Source organism: Neoarius graeffei, chromosome 14 (genome assembly GCF_027579695.1).
Source record: "Neoarius graeffei isolate fNeoGra1 chromosome 14, fNeoGra1.pri, whole genome shotgun sequence".
NCBI classification, from domain to species: Eukaryota; Metazoa; Chordata; class Actinopteri; order Siluriformes; family Ariidae; genus Neoarius; species Neoarius graeffei.
Window position 1 is genome coordinate 46,439,620 of NC_083582.1, and position 17,464 is coordinate 46,457,083.

Sequence of the window (17,464 nt, forward strand, 5' to 3'; positions counted from 1 at the left end):
CTTGTGAATGCATCAAAATATCAAACAGTGGTCAGGTTCAATAAAATATACTGTTTTTTAATTTAAAAAATTCTGTTGCATTCCAAAATGTCCAACAGGACAAGATGCTTGGACAAGAAATGCTTGGTGTCCAATATACTGAGCCCAATGTTTTTGGATATCTCTGTAATGAGTAGCGCTGATGATCAACAAATTTTTTTATAAACAAATAAAGTTGGAGATTGTTTAATTATCCTAGAATATTAGTCAAGTTTCCATTGAATTCCATGCTTAAATATATTGGCATAAGATCAAGCGATTTGCTTATGATTTGCTTATTATATATATATAAGATAGATAGACACTTGTGTTTTACTGGGAAATATGTATTTTTCGTATGAACTTCATGTGGGACCTGAGTAACACATTTTCCATTATTTTCACTCAGGAAGATATCGATGAATTGTTTTGATTCATTTGTGTAATTTTTGTTTGTGGATGTGTCTTCATAATAAAAAGAAAATTACATGTTGGCTTGAAGATATAAAAAGTTTATCTTCTCGTGTTGAAAACTCATATTTTTCATACAAACTATATCCCAGACCTGAGTAACATATTTTCCAATATCTTCACTTGTGAAGAAATCGATGACATCACTTCCAATGTTTTCCTGCTGACTTGACGCGCATTGTCAAAATGGCAAACCGGTTCAAAATTAAAATTCTTTTGATTAACTTGTGTATTTTTTGTGAATGTGTCTATATAATATAAAGAATATTGCACGTTAGCTTGAAGATATGAAGTTTATCTTCTCGTGCTGAAAAATAATTCACCATAATATTTTCACCACTCGGATATAAACTTCATATCTTTGTGTCACCGTGTAAAATCCTCTCTCTGAGATAATACATATACATACACACACACACTGTACATAAACTGTAATGTATTAATAATAATATTTGTTATAGAAATGCATTGTAGCCTGTTACAAAAAGTTTCGGTTGTGAAACAATGGGCAAAGATTAGGACATTTTTCTGTAGACAACAATGGCTTAAGTGAAATTGTTTATTTGGTTGAAAATCTGGTGCTTTAAAACAGATTTCATTAACTGTTATGCGATCACAGGTGTCCTTATATCAAGGATTTTTACAAAGGCTTATAGCATGTCTCAGCCCATCAAATTTTAGAACCAAAGCTATCCATATTTTAATACTTCATGAAGAATATTGAGCATAATCTCGCACACATTTCATAAATACTAATGGTTGAACTTACTCAGAGTACCTTTTGAAGTAAAGCTGTGTTTTAAAACAGTATAACTTCTTTCCTGTTTATTTTGGAGAAGCCTATAACCTGAACTTTGTAAAGTCACTGGTAGTGCTGTTATTTCCAGGATATTTCACCCTGACTCACTGTGCATGATGTTAAAATAACCAGCCTTGTTGCCATTTTCCCTACAGTCATTTCTCTCTGTAAAAATAACACCAGGTACATAGCCCTATAGGGATTTCTCACTTTCATTCTGTTTTTGTGAGAGAGCGGTAGCAGGAGGTACATTTACCTGGTGATAGCCGTTGTAATCCATGTTCCCAGGCAATGGGAAGCCTGGGGCCAGGTACAGCTCCCCGTCCATCATCTCAGGCTTGATGAACTCCTCCAGGTATGTGCGGCACAGCCTGCGGTCCCAGTCATCAGTGATGTGGCCACCATACATTATCTCCCCAAAGAGGTAGCGAAGGTCGTCGTATGGCACCTGAACAAAACAAAACACTCTCGCTATCCCTATTTCAACCCTTGAGACCACCGTGCATCTCTTTTCTGATCTTCTAAGCAGTAAATAGTGCTATATTACACATCATAACCTGTATGAAATAGGGTTCAAATATCCAACTCCGCTACCACCATTTTATCCAAGCATGAATACATTATACTATACTAATAAAAGTGAAAATGTGGGCTGTTTTTTACTGAACACAGATGCAATAGATTATAACATATACCGTATAAGAGAAAACCACGAATGAATTCCACATGGGTCACTGATATAGACACAACACTTATCAAGGAAATGAAATAGAACAACAAGTAAAAGACCGCTTATAGCTGTTATAATGTAAGTGATGGACATTCCACAATATTACTGCTCAACATATTGTTCTTTAATAAATAAAAATTTCATTCCTTCACATGCACTGTAAAAAAAATATTTGTTGTTTTAACTTACAAAAGTTAGTGCAAGGGCTGCCTTAAAATTTTGAGTTCACTGGAATTCACATAGTAAGTTAAATTGTTGTGAACTTACTATATTAATTTCAGTGAACTCAAAATTTTAAGGCAGCCCTTAAGGCAACCCTTGCACTAACTTTTTTAAGTTAAAACAACAAATCATTTTTTACAGTGTGTAAGAGTATAACACACCCTGTCATGTTTTAATGTAACATAATTTGCCATCATTCGCATGCTTTATTTATTGTTCTCATATTCTTTCTTATACTGTAGGTGTTACCTGTTTCTCCTTAATAACTACAGTTTCTGGATATGTGCAGCTAATTCCTGTTTAGTACGATGGTAACATTCTAATTGTGCTCTCAATCCACTTATATCCTGGATGTTCAACATTGACCTCTATTTCACAGTACACTGCACTAGTATGTCCAGCACCACTGTCTGGCGGTTTGATAAAACCACAATATGTCTTTCAGTTTTGGGCTTTAAATACATCCATCCATCCATTATCCATAGCCGCTTATCCTGTGCAGGGTCGCGGGCAAGCTGGAGCCTATCACAGCTGACTATGGGCGAGAGGTGGGGTACACCCTGGACAAGTCACCAGATCATTGCAAGGCTGACACAGAGACAAACAACCATTCACACTCACGTTCACACCTATGGTCAATTTAGAGCCACCAGTTAACCTAACCTGCATGTCTTTGGTCTGTGGGGGAAACCGGAGCACCCAGAGGAAATCCACACAGACACGGGGAGAACATGCAAACTCCACACAGGAAGACCCCCGTCGGCCACTGGGCTCAAACCCAGAACCTTCTTGCTGTGAGGTGACAGTGCTAACCACTATACCACCATGCTGCCGGCTTTAAATACATTTAAGGCTAATTTGAAAACATAACTATGAATATAATTAAATAATTAATAGCATCATACACTCTTAAGGATAAAATCAAAGTGATCTGTACTCAAAGCATGAATGATGGTCAGCTTCTCTGTTATTTTCTTACAGGAGGGTATGTTGAATTAACAAAAACATTAGCATTATTAAAAGCGTGAAGTCTACATCCTGCACATACATTACTATTTCATAACCTCCATTTAGTTACTATTTAGTTACCTCCTTCCCATTTAGTTACCTCCATTTAATTATCATTTTATTTACTCCATTACTATTTCATAACCTCCATTTAGTATCTCATGGCTAGGTTAAGTTGTGCATCCAATGAACAGTTAGATGATATAAAAATAATCGGCAAAATGATAAGAGGTGCTCGATCAAGTGCTATTTTATAAGCTCCTGAAAAATGAAGGTGGAAGCCATATTGTTAAAGTACACCAAATTTGCACTTATTAATGTGATGAATCACTTCTAAATCCTCTCTTGCTTTTACATAATTTGACAGCTTTTTAAGGGTAAAAAAAACATGATAGACTTCTTCAGTCTGCTTTTTCTATCTGCCCCACCCATTTTGCAGACTGAAAGGCAAAATCAGTTTAAGCAGCTGAGTGTGAATATGAGCAACTTTCCCTTGTTAAATACTGATATAACTTTTGGAGAGAAAAAATATTGCTGACTCTGAATAAACTTGGCAGGTTTTGGACATTAACCCTTTCACTAGTGCATAACTTCATATACAGACTGCAACATATTGTTGCATATCAGAGGCTCCTGAGTCTAATATGAGCTCCATGGCGGCGCGCAGTGGTGCAGCGGCTTCTCAGCTCCCGGTTAGCATACGACCCCTTCCTACCTTTTCTATTAACTCGTGCAACAAACCGAGGCTGAAATACAGCGCACAGGACCTATTTATTCTGGGGAACCTGAATGGGGGACTGAAACCAGACGTCAAGACAGCGTTAGGACGTTTTGGGCTGCTAAAGGAGAGTGGACAAAGGAAAACAAAACAGCAGTGCGCAAGGAGACAACGGTGTGCCCGGAGGCAGAAGAGGGGGAAGAAAGCCGGCCTGCTAGCTAGGCTAAGGACTAACAACAGACCCGCTCTTCCAACTCTGTTCCTGTCTAACGTTCGCTCTCTGGACAAAAAGGTTGACCTGTTTAGGCTGAGACTGAACTTCCACAAGGAGATAAGGAATTGCTATGCTTTCCTGCTCACTGAGACCTGGCTGAATGACAACATGCCGGACTCCGTGTACCACCTGGACAGGCTACTTTTCTTCCACGCCGACTACGATCAGCTGTCGGGGAAAAGCTGTGGTGGAGGACTCTGTGCTTATATCAACAAGAACTGGTGCACAAACTGCGTCCTGGTAAGCCAGCATTGCTCTGAATCTGTGGAGTTTATGTTGCTAAAGTGCCGCCCTGTCTCAGGAGTTTACAGTAGTGCTGCTGGTGATTGTTTACATTCCTCCGAGCGCGCACGCTGGCATGGTGCTGACGGAGCTGCACGCGCACGTCAGCAAGCTGTAGGATCAACACCCAGAGGCATTTTTTTGTGATTGCTGGGGACTTTAATCACACCCGCCTGACGGACTGCCTGCCCCGGTTTTACAAGAACATAGACATTGCGAACAGGGGAGGCAATACTCTGGACCAGGTCTACACCAGCAAGCAGGGTGCATATGCTGCAGTGCCACGGCCCCACCTGGGCTTCTCTGATCACATCTCCGTCCTGCTTGTCCCTGCTCATCAACCTGTGCTGAAAAACAACCGGCCAACATGGAAGACCATCACTGTGTGGCCCAGCACAGCAGTCCCTGCACTGCAGGACTGCTTTGAGCAGACGGACTGACAGATCTTCAGGGAAGCTGCTACCACCGATGAAGGTGTAGATCTGGAGGAGTACACCTCGGCCGTCTCCGGCTTCATCCAGAAATGCATCAATGACGTCACCACCACCAAGAACATCACCATACATCCCAACCAGAAGCCGTGGATGAATGGTGAGGTTCAGCGTCTCCTGAGAGCACGTGACACAGCTTTCAGGTCTGGAGATGCACTGGCACTGAGAGCAGCGAGGAGGGACCTCCAAGCGGGTGTGACATGGGCAAAAAGAGCACATGCTGACAAAATCCAGGGCCACTTTGCATCCAACAACCCTCGGAGCATGTGGCAGGGCATAAAGGCAACCACAGGCTACAACAGGAAGAATGTTGAGTGTCCTCGGGACCCATCCCTGCCAGATGCCCTCAACGCCTTCTATGCCCATTTTGAACCCGCCAACCCCCCTACCCACACCAGGCTCACTATCCCAGAGGGTGAACTACCATCATTCAGCATGTCAGCAGACGATGTGAGGAGGACTCTGCAGTGTGTCAACCCCCGCAAGGCAGCAGGACCAGACAACATCCCGGGGAGGGTCCTGAAGGCTTGCGCACATGAGTTTACTGAGGTGTGGACAGACATCTTTAACACCTCCCTCTCCCAGGCTGTGGTGTCAGTGTGCCTGAAGACATCTTCCACTGTCCCAGTGCCCAAGTGTGCAGCAGTGAGGAGCATGAATGACTATCGACCGGTGACTCTCACCCCGATAGTCATGAAATGCTTTGAACGCCTGGTCATGGACCACATTAAGGAGAAGGTGGACATAAATGTGGACCCAGACCAGTACGCATACAGGAGGAACAGGTCTGTAGAGGACGCCATCTCATCCGTCGTCCACTGTGCTCTCACCCACCTGGACAGCAGAGACACCTATGTGAGATTGCTCTTCCTGGACTTTAGCTCGGCGTTCAACACAATTGACCCGCAGACTTTAGTCAACAAACTGCTGCTGTTTGGATTACCACCATCCCTCTGCAACTGGGTACTGGATTTCCTGACACACAGGCTACAGACAGTGAGGATCCACGGCATCTCCTCTTCTACCATCATCCTGAACACCAACTCCCCCAGGGTTGCATCCTCAGCCCCCTGCTCTACACTCTGCTCACATATGACTGCTCCGCTAAATATCCAGGCAGTCGTATTGTGAAGTTCACGGATGGCACGGTGGTGGTGGGACAGATATTCCACGGCGACAAGTCAGCATACAGACAGGAGGTGGAGGACCTGGTGGACTGGTGCAGGGACAACAATCTCTGCATCAATGTGGGGAAAACAAAGGAGATGGTTGTGGACTTCAGGAGAGGTGACCACACCCCCTCCCCATCGGAGGAGAAGCTGTAGAGATGGTCCACAGCATCAAGTACCTGAGGGTCTACATCTCTAGCGACTTGAAGTGGACCACGAACACAGCCAGCGTGGTCAAGAAGGCCCACCAACGCCTCTACTTTTTAAGGAGGCTAAGGCAGGTTGGACTGAGCCCTGCGGTCCTGGGAGCCTTCTACAGGTGTGTGGTGGAGAGCACACTGACCTCCTCCATCATCTCCTGGTATGGAAACTGCTCTGCTGTGGACAGGAAGGCTCTGCAGAGGGTGGTGCGCACAGCACAGAAGATCACCCGTTGCAGCCTGCCATCCATAGAAGACATCTACAACAGCCAGTGCAGGAGCAGAGCGGCCCACATCAGTAAAAATACTGGGTTGGCATCCACATTTTCACCAGCAAGGTAAAAATACTGGGTTGGCATCCAGCGTGGGATAACCTGCTTCAGCAAAGGGTAGATAGGCCTTTTTGAGTCCTTAAAACACATCTCATTTCATGAGGGAAATGTCAAGTATTGATGAAGTAAATAATAATGTAAATGGGACCGGAACTGTAAGTGAAGGTGTCGCGTCCGGTAGAACAGCAGAGCAGGTCCGATCATCAGCATGCTACTGCTGAATTACAAAGACAGAGAAGGCTAGTATGGTCGAAGGAAGACAACAAACTATTGTTTGAATGTTACATCAGAAGTAAACCTGAAAGGCGAGGCTGTAGAAAGAGATTGGTTGATCTGTGGAGAGTGTACAGTGTTCATGATGAGCTGAAGAATGTAAGTGAGCAGAGCAGAGACTTGTCAATCAAGTCAAACAGGAAAAGACCAAAAAGTGGATTGAGGTTCTGGAGCAGGAGGAAACAACAGAGTAAGGAATGAGACCAATGGAACTGCAACTGTAGATAACACTCAAACAGTGCAAGAAACTAGGGAAGGTGAAGAAAGAACAGTACCCAAAGTTGGAAATATAGACTGAGCCAGACCCTGCTGCCAAACATGTAAACCCAGTAGATGAACGTCAGGATAAGATAGGAGCTGAAGTTGCTAGTTTGCGTAACAGACTACTTGAGGACCAAGTAGCAAGGACCAAAGGAAGGCTTACAATCTTCGAAGTCATGTGATGGAGCAAAGGTGAAATTGAATGTTGTGAAAATGAATCAAGAGGTAAAGTTGATCACAATGAGAGACCTCTCAGAACTGAATGACTTGATTTATGCAGCTACACATGTTACAACAGAAGGATTGGGGAAGTTGAAGAAAAAGAAGGAAAGATGGAAGGAAGAACCATTCTGGAAAAGAAGAATTAAAGGGAACGGACTTAAGTAAGATAGAGGAAGTCAGGCAAGGAAAGCTGAGACTTGGGCTAAATGAACAGAAGCACATGGACCGAAAGTACCAACTGGCAGAACATGGAACCTTGTATGTGAGTGATGTGTTGAGACAGAAAAGAAGAGCTGGAGGAATAAAGATCAAGCGATATGATGAAAGATGTCAACAGTTCCAGCAAAACCAACTTGTCAGAACAATCCAGAAGTTGTTCTATGAAGGACTTGATGGAGGTAGAGGAGAGTTAAAGTAAGTTGCCAGACCCTACAGAATCTATGGTACAGGATTTTGGAGCAAGATTTAGTCAGATAACATCAAACACAATGAAGGTGCATCCTGGCTCAACAAAGTGGAGCATGAATTAAGTGCAGCAGGTATGCAGGATGATATTGCCATCACCATGGAAGATATTCAAATGGGAGTGAGTAAGATGGCAAACTGGAAGGCAGCTGGTCCTGACCTAGGTCAGGGCTTTTGGTTCAAGAGACTTACTGAACTGCATCCAAGGCTGCCATTATATCTGCAATATTGTTTGAGTCATGGAAATGTTCTGGAGTGGCTGGTCAGAGGAAGAACAGTGCTGATCAGAAAAGACCCTGGGAACAGTACGGAGGTGAGTAATCATTGCCCAGTTGCTTGCCTGCCTATGATGTGAAAGCTACTAACTGGAATAATGGGGGTGAAAATGTATGAGCACCTATGTAGAAATGACCTGCTTGTGGATGAACAGAAGGGCTGGAGGAAAAGATCATGAGGGACAAAGGACCAACTGCTGGTAGATAAGGCAATTTTGAAGAACTGCTGGAGAAGGTTGATGAACTTGTCAATGGCATGGATTGACTACAGGAAGGCATACGATATGGTCCCTCATTCATGGATCCTAAAATGTCTAGAAACGGTTGGTGTAGTGAAGAACATGGCTGCAATCATTTGTAACAGCATGAGTAAGTGGAAGACTGTATTGACATCAGGAAGGAAAGAACTAGGTGAAGTAGACATCAAAAGAGGAATCTTCCAAGGAGACTCCTTGTCGCCACTGCTATTTGTAGTCATCATGTTTCCATTGACTGTGGTGTTGAGGAATATGAAAGCTAGGTACAAGCTTGGTACAAGCTTCAAAGATATGAAGTCCATTAACTATTTACTTTTCATGGATGACCTGAAGTTGTACGCTGCGAGAAAAGTTCAACTTGATTCACTGGTCCAACGTGTAAGAATTTTCTCCCAAGATATCAGGATGTCATTTGGTTTAGACAAATGTGTTGTCTTTGAAATGAAGAGAGGAAGGCAAGTTGACAGCAGTGGAAAAGAACTATCAGATGATAAGCGCTTGAGGGAGGTGGAAAGTGAAGGATATAAATATCTGGGTATTTTGCAGTTGGATCAGACCTTGAACACAAAGATGAAAAATATAATTGGAACTGAATACATCAGAAAATTGAAAAAATTGTGTCAATCGAAGCTAAATGGAGGAAACCTGATTAATGGCATCAGTGCATGGGCCATTGGAATGGTACGTTACAGCACATGTATACTGGAATGGATAAAAGAAAAACTCACCAATATGGATCACAGAATTAGGAAGATAATGACAATGAATGGATGCCTGCATCCAAGGAGTAATGTGGTAAGACTATATTTGCCAAGGAAAGAAGAAGGTGGAAGAGGATTAATTGGAGTTGAAGAGTGTGTGACGAAAGAGAATAAGTTCTTACATGGTTATTTGAAAGAAAGTTAAGAATGGATGCTGCAGGCAACACTGAAAGAGAAGGTGATCATTGAAACAGAGAATCTTCAGGACTATAAGAAGATGATCTGTGATGAGAAGTTTAAGAATTGGAAAGCGAAACCACTACATGCAGTAAAAGACCTCGGGGTGATTATTGACCCCAGTCTTTCATTCGAAACTCACATTGATAACATTACCTGGATAGCTTTCTTTCATCTCAGAAATATTGCTAAGATAAGAAATTTAATGTCACTACGCGATGCAGAAAAACTAGTTCATGCTTTCGTTACCTCCAGGTTGGATTATTGTAATGCCTTACTGTCTGGATGTTCCAATAAGTGCATAAACAAGCTCCAAATAGTTCAAAATGCAACAGCAAGAGTCCTTACTAGAACTAGAAAATATGACCACATCACCCCTGTCTTATCCACACTGCATTGGCTCCCAATCAAATTTCGTATTGATTATAAAATACTACTATTGTCCTTTAAAGCACTGAATTGCACCACAGTACCTGAGCGAACTTCTGGTCCTTTATGACCCGCCGCCACTCCTACTTAGATCAAAAGGTGCAGGCTATCTGCTGGTACCTCGTATAGTGAAGGCTACATCAGGGGGTAGAGCCTTTTCTTACAAAGCCCCACAGTTATGGAACAGCCTTCCAAGTAGTGTTCGGGAATCAGACACAGTCTCAGCATTTAAGTCTAGGCTGAAAACATATCTGTTTAGCCAAGCCTTGTGTTAATGGTGTTTATGAGGTAAAGGTGTAGATCTGGAGGGTCCTCAGACATTGAGTGTTTTGGTAAACTGGGATGTATGGATGCTGTCAGTCCCCCACTCGCTTGCTCACTTGAGTTTGTTGACGGTGTAGTGGCTGGCTGCTTTATGTCCCGGGGCTCCCTCATGCCTGTGTTACCTTCTGGCTCTCTCCTTTTAGTTATGCTGTCATAGTTAGTTTTGCCGGAGTCCCTGCTTGTACTCAGCCCAAAATGTATACTGTACCTACTTATTCAGGTGACATTGGGCATACCCAACAACCTGTGTTTTCTCCATCCCCCCCCCAAAAAAAAGAAAAAATTCTGTCCCTCTGAGTTACATGTCAATCCTGGGATCGAGGTGCTGACCTCTTCTGCTCCTCGGACCTGCCTGATCCATCCTGATGCCCTATGTCTGGTTGGAGTCTCATCACATCGCTCCTGTGGAGGATGGCCCCATATGGACAGTTGAAAGTCACACTTGGAAGATGCTCTGGATACTTACAGTAATGCTTTTATGGCTGAGGACTACAGCTGACTTGCTAACTTTAGGACTGCAGTTGTCATGAACAGTTTTGCACTCAGGTTTACATTAATGAAGAGTTAGAACATCAACGAAACTGACTTCATTTTAAAACTGTTAATGTTATAGTCATGTTGTCTGTTGTTGTCCAGGTGAGGGTGGGTTCCCTTTTGGGTCTGGTTCCTCTTGAGGTTTCTTCCTCGTGTCGTCTGGGGGAGTTTTTCCTTGTCACCGTCGCCACGGGCTTGCTCATTGGGGATAGATTAGGGATAAAATTGGCTCATGTCTTGGGTCATTCAGATTCTGTAAAGCTGCTTTGGGACAATGTCTATTGTTAAAAGTGCTATACAAACAAACTTGACTTGACTACATGGAGAGTTTATGAAACAAACCTCTGGTGTTGCCGGAGAAGAGTCCTGGAGATTGCTGAGGAATGGATTTTTGAAGAAGGAAACAGAAGGCCTGATTTTAGCTGCACAGGAACAAGCTCCAAGAATGAACGCGATCAAATACAGCATAGACAAGACACTGAATACACCACTCTGTAGATTGTACAGCACATCATAAGTGGCTTCCAGAAGCTTGCCCAGAAGGCGTATTGACGACATCATGATAAAGTGGCACTTCATGTGCACTGGGAGACATGCCGAAAGTATGGATTAGAATGTACTGAAAAGTGGTATGAACACAAGCCTATGCCACTTGCTCCGAACAACGAAGTGAAACTCATATGGGACATAACAATCTACACCGATAGACATAACCATCCTGACATCACTCTGGTACGCAAAGAGACCAAAGAATGGGGAATGGTGAATATAGCTGTCCCAGCTGACCAGAACACTGAGAAGACAAAGAATTGAAAAGCGGAGTGCCATCGAGATCTGGCCTTTGAAGTCAAGCGTATGCATCAAGCCAAAACAGTGACAGTTATCCCATTCGTAATTGGTGTACTTGGAACAGTCTCCAGAAACTCAAAGACCTGGCGTGAGAAGCTAAACATACCTGATGTCATTGGAAGTGCACAACTGTCAGTCATACTTGGAACTGCTCATGTGTTAAGGAAAGCGTTGTGCCTCTAAGCTGTGGGAAGGAGCTAAAACATGACACAGATAACCCAGCCAGAAACAATCATGGATGCTGGAGAGACTCAGAACATAATAATAATAATACCCTGTACAGAGGATATTCCAATACATTTCAATTCTGATTAAAAATATTGGTTACACTACCGTTCAGGATCATGTTACATTTACAGAAGCTGCAGTTACGAAGGAAACACAGACAACATTTACACTATATGTAAATATGGATATGAAACACTAATTAAACACTAACAAGCTGCTTATGTTACAAAATGCAAAACTGCTGTATTAATTAATTATATGCACATTTATTAGCTATGAATTAATGTATGTTGACACATTATACTGAAGTGTTACCAAAAATGTCATTTGTTGCAGTTTTAAATGCATCAACAAAGCAAAATATTATATTTTCAAACATGATAAATAGGTCTTAGTTGTGGATTCAAACTTCTGGGCTTGACATTATACTACATTATCATATGTATGCCTATTAAAATGGCTGCCTCTGGGGCTTCTCTAGCAGCAACCCATGTCTCTGCAAGTCCTTTGTGAGCCTTGCTGAGTGTAATGTGATTAAGGTGGTGTGTAATGTCCGGCATACAGCTGACAGATAAAGTGCTTTCCCAGGTAGGAGTTGTATAATATGAAATCTGAGACCATGTAAGATGAAGTAGCTGTGAACACTCATGCTGCATGCCAATCTGACAGGCTTAATACAACACGGCACTGTAGCATTATCTGTTTTCAGACATACAAAAGATTTCATTCTAGTACAAAATGTAAAAGATTCCTTTACCTTCATGTCCTTAAATCAAACCAAGTAAATGTGCAAAGCTCTTTGAGGTTCATGGAAATGCAAGAAGACTTATTTCTATTGTGGTTTTAACACATAAGCAACCTCTGGAATGTGGAATGGCTTGTGTAGTAAAGGGCAAAGCTTTTCGATTTGGAGTGGGATGGTGTGTGGGTAGAGAAGGCTAATTTCACCAGCTTCAGCAAAAGCCTGACTCGATTTTCTGCAGGCAGGGCATATGTCAACAAGCCTTGTTTTTACCCTCTTTCACTTTCAGTCTTTCTTTTGCTTTTTCACTCTTTATTTCATCCTCAAATCCATTTACTGTAGCTTGAACAGTGGCAGTCGGTCCTCACCTTATTGTTGGCCTCCAGATAGTTGTAGAGAACATTGACGGAGATGGTGAGATCACCAGTGTTGAACGGATAGGTCCTGTTCCAGCCTTGAGGTCCAAACTTTCGCCTCTCAGCCACCACAGCATGGAAATAGCACAGGGCAAACAGGATGCCTTTAAACTCGTTTTCACGTGCACACATTTCCAGTGTGTCCTGCCAAAGAGCACACAATTATAGGAGTAAGTTGAAAAAGTGTTAAGTTCTCATTTAAAACTGAAGCTACACTCCCAAACTGTAACTTCCTCCCGCAAAACATTCAGTCAGCACCTTCAGTTAGCAATTTAACAGAAAAAGAAAAGAAAAAAGGAGAAAAAAGTTTATTTCCCAGAGCGTTTTACATTAGCTATTCTCTAGGTTTATATATGTTTTAGATTTATCCAATATTTTAATTGCCTATTTATTTTATGGATACATTGTTGTTTTTACAATTATTAACATTTACAATTTCTATTCCATTTTTATTTTCTCCATTTTCTGCTTCTTCTTTTATGTATTCATTTATTCCTTCATTCATTCATTTATTGTCCTTTTTTATTGGTAAAGCACTTTAAGCTGCATTGTATGAAAGATATATAAATACCTTTATATAAATAAAATGTATTATTATTCTCATTCTCATTATCTCTAGCCGCTTTATCCTTCTACAGGGTCGCAGGCAAGCTGGAGCCTATCCCAGCTGACTATGGGCGAAAGGCGGGGTACACCCTGGACAAGTCGCCAGGTCATCACAGGGCTGACACATAGACACAGACAACCATTCACACTCACATTCACACCTACGGTCAATTTAGAGTCACCAGTTAACCTAACCTGCATGTCTTTGGACTGTGGGGGAAACCGGAGCACCCGGAGGAAACCCACGCGGACACGGGGAGAACATGCAAACTCCGCACAGAAAGGCCCTCGCCGACCCCGGGGCTCGAACCCAGGACCTTCTTGCTGTGAGGCAACAGCGCTAACCACTACACCACCGTGCCGCCCCTGTATTATTATTATTATTATTATTATTATTAATTGGCCACCTGCCACTCTCCATTTTCCATTGCAGCTCCCAGCAGTGCTACCTTCATTAGTACAAACAAACAAATGGACCCGAGTCAATAAATTCTGAGATGTTTTTGATTGTTATCACTTATCAGTGTGCTTAACAATCCTGCTTTCCCCTGGCTCATTATGAAAGATGACTGTAATTCCAACGATAAGGAAGGCGTGGGTGTAAAAGAAATAAATGGCAACTGGTCTCATAGGAGAGTGGCTTAAACAGGCATGCCAGCAGCACTGCTTAAATTGCAAGGGTCTCTTCTTTAGGCTTCATGCAGCGAAGGCTATAGGAGACTTAGTATTTTGGACACGAGAGCTCAACTAAAGGCGGAGTTATAGAGCCTCTTATTCAGACACAGGACACATTAAGATTCCAAACACAGCATCACTGGGGTGAACACGACTGAAAGCACTGCATTCCTCTTCTACCGCACAGCGGAGAGGCTCAAAGAAAATGAGCACGTTTTCCTGGGGTATGGGGTATTTTAAAAATGCTAACTGAATATGAATAACCAAAGAGAATAACATCCTTGTGATTACAATACTGATTCCTATGGGTGCTTAAAGGCGAAATAAAAGCATTAAAATGAGGAATTGTTAAAAAATGTCATGTAGTATTGTATAGTGCAAAAGAAGAGAGCCATCATTTGGCCTTTATTAGCCACTGACGCAGATGTGTTGGGGGAAAAAGGAAATATATCCATCTGAATATCTGTCTCTCTCCATGGTTTCTTTTTTTAACTGATTCCTGTTGATTGGTAGATGTTACATAAAGCCCATATAAACCATCATATCATTTGTAAAACCAGTTATTATGGCATGGAATATTGTGTTCTCGCATAATCTTCATCGATGCTTTTCTCATCCTTGCACATGGAAGACAAATGCAAAGCGTGAAGCAGATATAAAAGGACACAGAGAAAAACGAATAAAAAATATACTAACAGTAATTTTCACATTAGTGTTCACATTATCAAAAGTAACCATAATGATTTACCTTTTACTGGAACATTCCACTGCAATATAATCTGCACAAAAATATTCTTGCTGCTAATATTTATTCCTTATCCATGTGCTATGCTGTGTTGATTTAATTATGTATATTTCTTCGGTACAATAGGAAGAAACTAATTTTGTCGGGTTGCTCTGGTCTTGAAAAGGTCAGTATAAAAGCAGCTGTCATTTTCTGGATATTATTGCAGCTTCCTAGAGCTGGTGAGACACTTGGGTCACGTTTCTTTTTTTATAGAATTGATTTGCTTTCAAGGCTCGTACATGGCTGGAGTGGAAACCATTTAACAGGGAAAAGCTACAACGGCAGCATGTTGCTATAGCATTTATCTGATAGATAACTATCAGCTCTGCAGGCACAAAATGAGCTCAGTGCAAGCTCTAGGGTAATGGCATCGGTTGGGTTTCATTGATAAGACATGCAGAATTTTAATCATCATTAGCTATGACAATATCCCAAATCATTTAGTCAACTGCGATTGTCGTCCAGATAGAGGGGAAAAGAAAGCGATTTCTAAGGCAGTCAAATTATTTGATTCTGACTTAGATATGCATCAAACAAACATCTGTAATTGGATTTTGTCTGAATGTGTCTGAAAAATCTCGCTTGTATTATGACAGATAGAAAATTGCCACTCCATATGTTTCACATGCACCATATGTTACTTGTCTTGGTGTACCTGGTTGAAGTTATCCAAGGCTTTGTGCAGGTTGGCATGCATGCCCAGCGGTGGCTCATTGGTGATTTTGATGGAGTTCTCGAGAATACCCTGTGGGATGATGTGACCCTCGGGGGAAGACGAAGGCTCGGCACTGATGAACACTCTGAAGTCCTGGTGACTGGTGTCACCATGCTGCTCCAGCTTCTTCTCCAGAGTGCCCAGCCACTTGGCCACCAGGTGAATGTTCTGTATTGGAAAGAGAAACAAACGAGTGGTAAGATTACGAAGAGGCCATGATGACATGGTGTTAACTGGATCTCAAATGATGGTAAGTCTGAATAGATGATAATGGCTACAATGGAACGCTTAACCAGGAAAGAAAGATGCAAAATATCTAGAGTACGCATGTGTAACTCATTATCATATTTGATCTGGAAAACTTTGATCTGACAATCAGATACTTTGTTTGCAGACTTGACCATGATGCAGAGGATAACCTTGAATGAAATGATCCTGAACTAACCATCTAGCTGAACAGTTCTGTTAACAGCAGATCCTGAAGTGTCTCTTTTGCTTGGAATAAAAATGAGCAAGGTCTTAGCATAGACACACTGAGGTGTGAATTGAATACTGATCCACCAACAGATTTGTTCTAATTTCTGTGTACAATAAAGATGATACGCAGTGACCAAAATACTGGTTTTGGTCAAATCATTTTCCTAGAAAAGCACTTAAACACAGTTGGGCAGGTGAAATTAAATGGAAGATGGAAGGATATACAGAGTTCTGGGCAGAAAAGAGTGACAGAGCACAAAACAATTTCTAACTTGTCAGTGCAAATTAAACTATTGTTCCTAAAGGGCACAGTGGAAATGAATTCCTTGTGAAGCGAAAGTGCCAACCCTCAATGTTCTCAGCACTTAGAGACGAGAGAAAGTTATCTCCGCTGTCGGAGAAGAGGTGTTTTGATTGCTGCTAACAACGCACACTTGCTGTTATTGCACGTTATTGTGGCTTGCCAGCATGCAGAGTGTGTCCTTTTTCGCCTTCCCCTGGCTAAACACGTTGACTTATCAAGCACTCGCCCAGCAGGGAGACACCACATCTGTGGTGTCTGCATTCATGCAAGAGGAGATGTGTCAGAGTTTGCAATCAGCGGCTTTGGAGCTGTATGAAGTGATTATACAATTACTGTGTCTGATTCATTAGGCATAACCTGTTAACTACATAATTAAATAATCAGAAAAAAAGGTGCCGTCAGAACAGAACTTGAGCATCCAAGTAAAATTATAACTTCCACTAATGGCAGAATTCATGCTTCACCATGCTGGTGAGACTTTGATCTACAAACTGGCATCAAAATGGTACCAGCTGTAGGTGTAGGCATGAGCTGTAGGTGCTAAGCAGTGACTCAGTCTGAGAGTAAACCATAGAGCAATGTGTGGCATTGCTTCTTTTCTTGAAAACTCATTAAAAAGTTGAATGCTGCCATGGCAGCCTTTTCTCCAATAATGCTTTTCTCCTGCCTTGAGGTACCTCACCTTGCTCCTTTCTGATACTCTTCTATACACTGCTCATTGTAGGCCTTTAAGCGTACATTTCAGAACATGAGGCAGGGGAGGGAGAGGGGTCCAGCCAGTTTAGGCCACATGATTCCCAAGACTGTGGGTTTTCTCTTCCAATCTCTGCAATTGATTGCCTCTTCACAGCAAGTGGGTTTCTGCATTTTGGTCCACTGGGCTCCGTGTGCTGCAATATAATTAACCTTCACTGGAGGGGAACTTTCCATTGACCCACTGATCTTCCCTGAACTTTTGTGGAACGGATGGATG

At 42.1% G+C, this 17,464-nt stretch overlaps 1 protein-coding gene across 1 annotated transcript in view; it reads right to left on the reverse strand.

Annotated features, from left to right (window-relative positions):
- dnah9 (dynein, axonemal, heavy chain 9) overlaps positions 1 to 17,464 on the reverse strand; it is a 212,060-nt gene that overhangs the window by 15,239 nt on the left and 179,357 nt on the right. The window contains exons 63-65 of the mRNA XM_060939807.1: positions 15,651 to 15,878; positions 12,880 to 13,071; positions 1,545 to 1,736 (exon numbers count right to left, since the gene is read on the reverse strand). Of these exons, the coding sequence (XP_060795790.1) occupies positions 1,545 to 1,736; positions 12,880 to 13,071; positions 15,651 to 15,878 (612 nt within the window). The remainder of the gene's footprint in view (positions 1 to 1,544; positions 1,737 to 12,879; positions 13,072 to 15,650; positions 15,879 to 17,464) is intronic.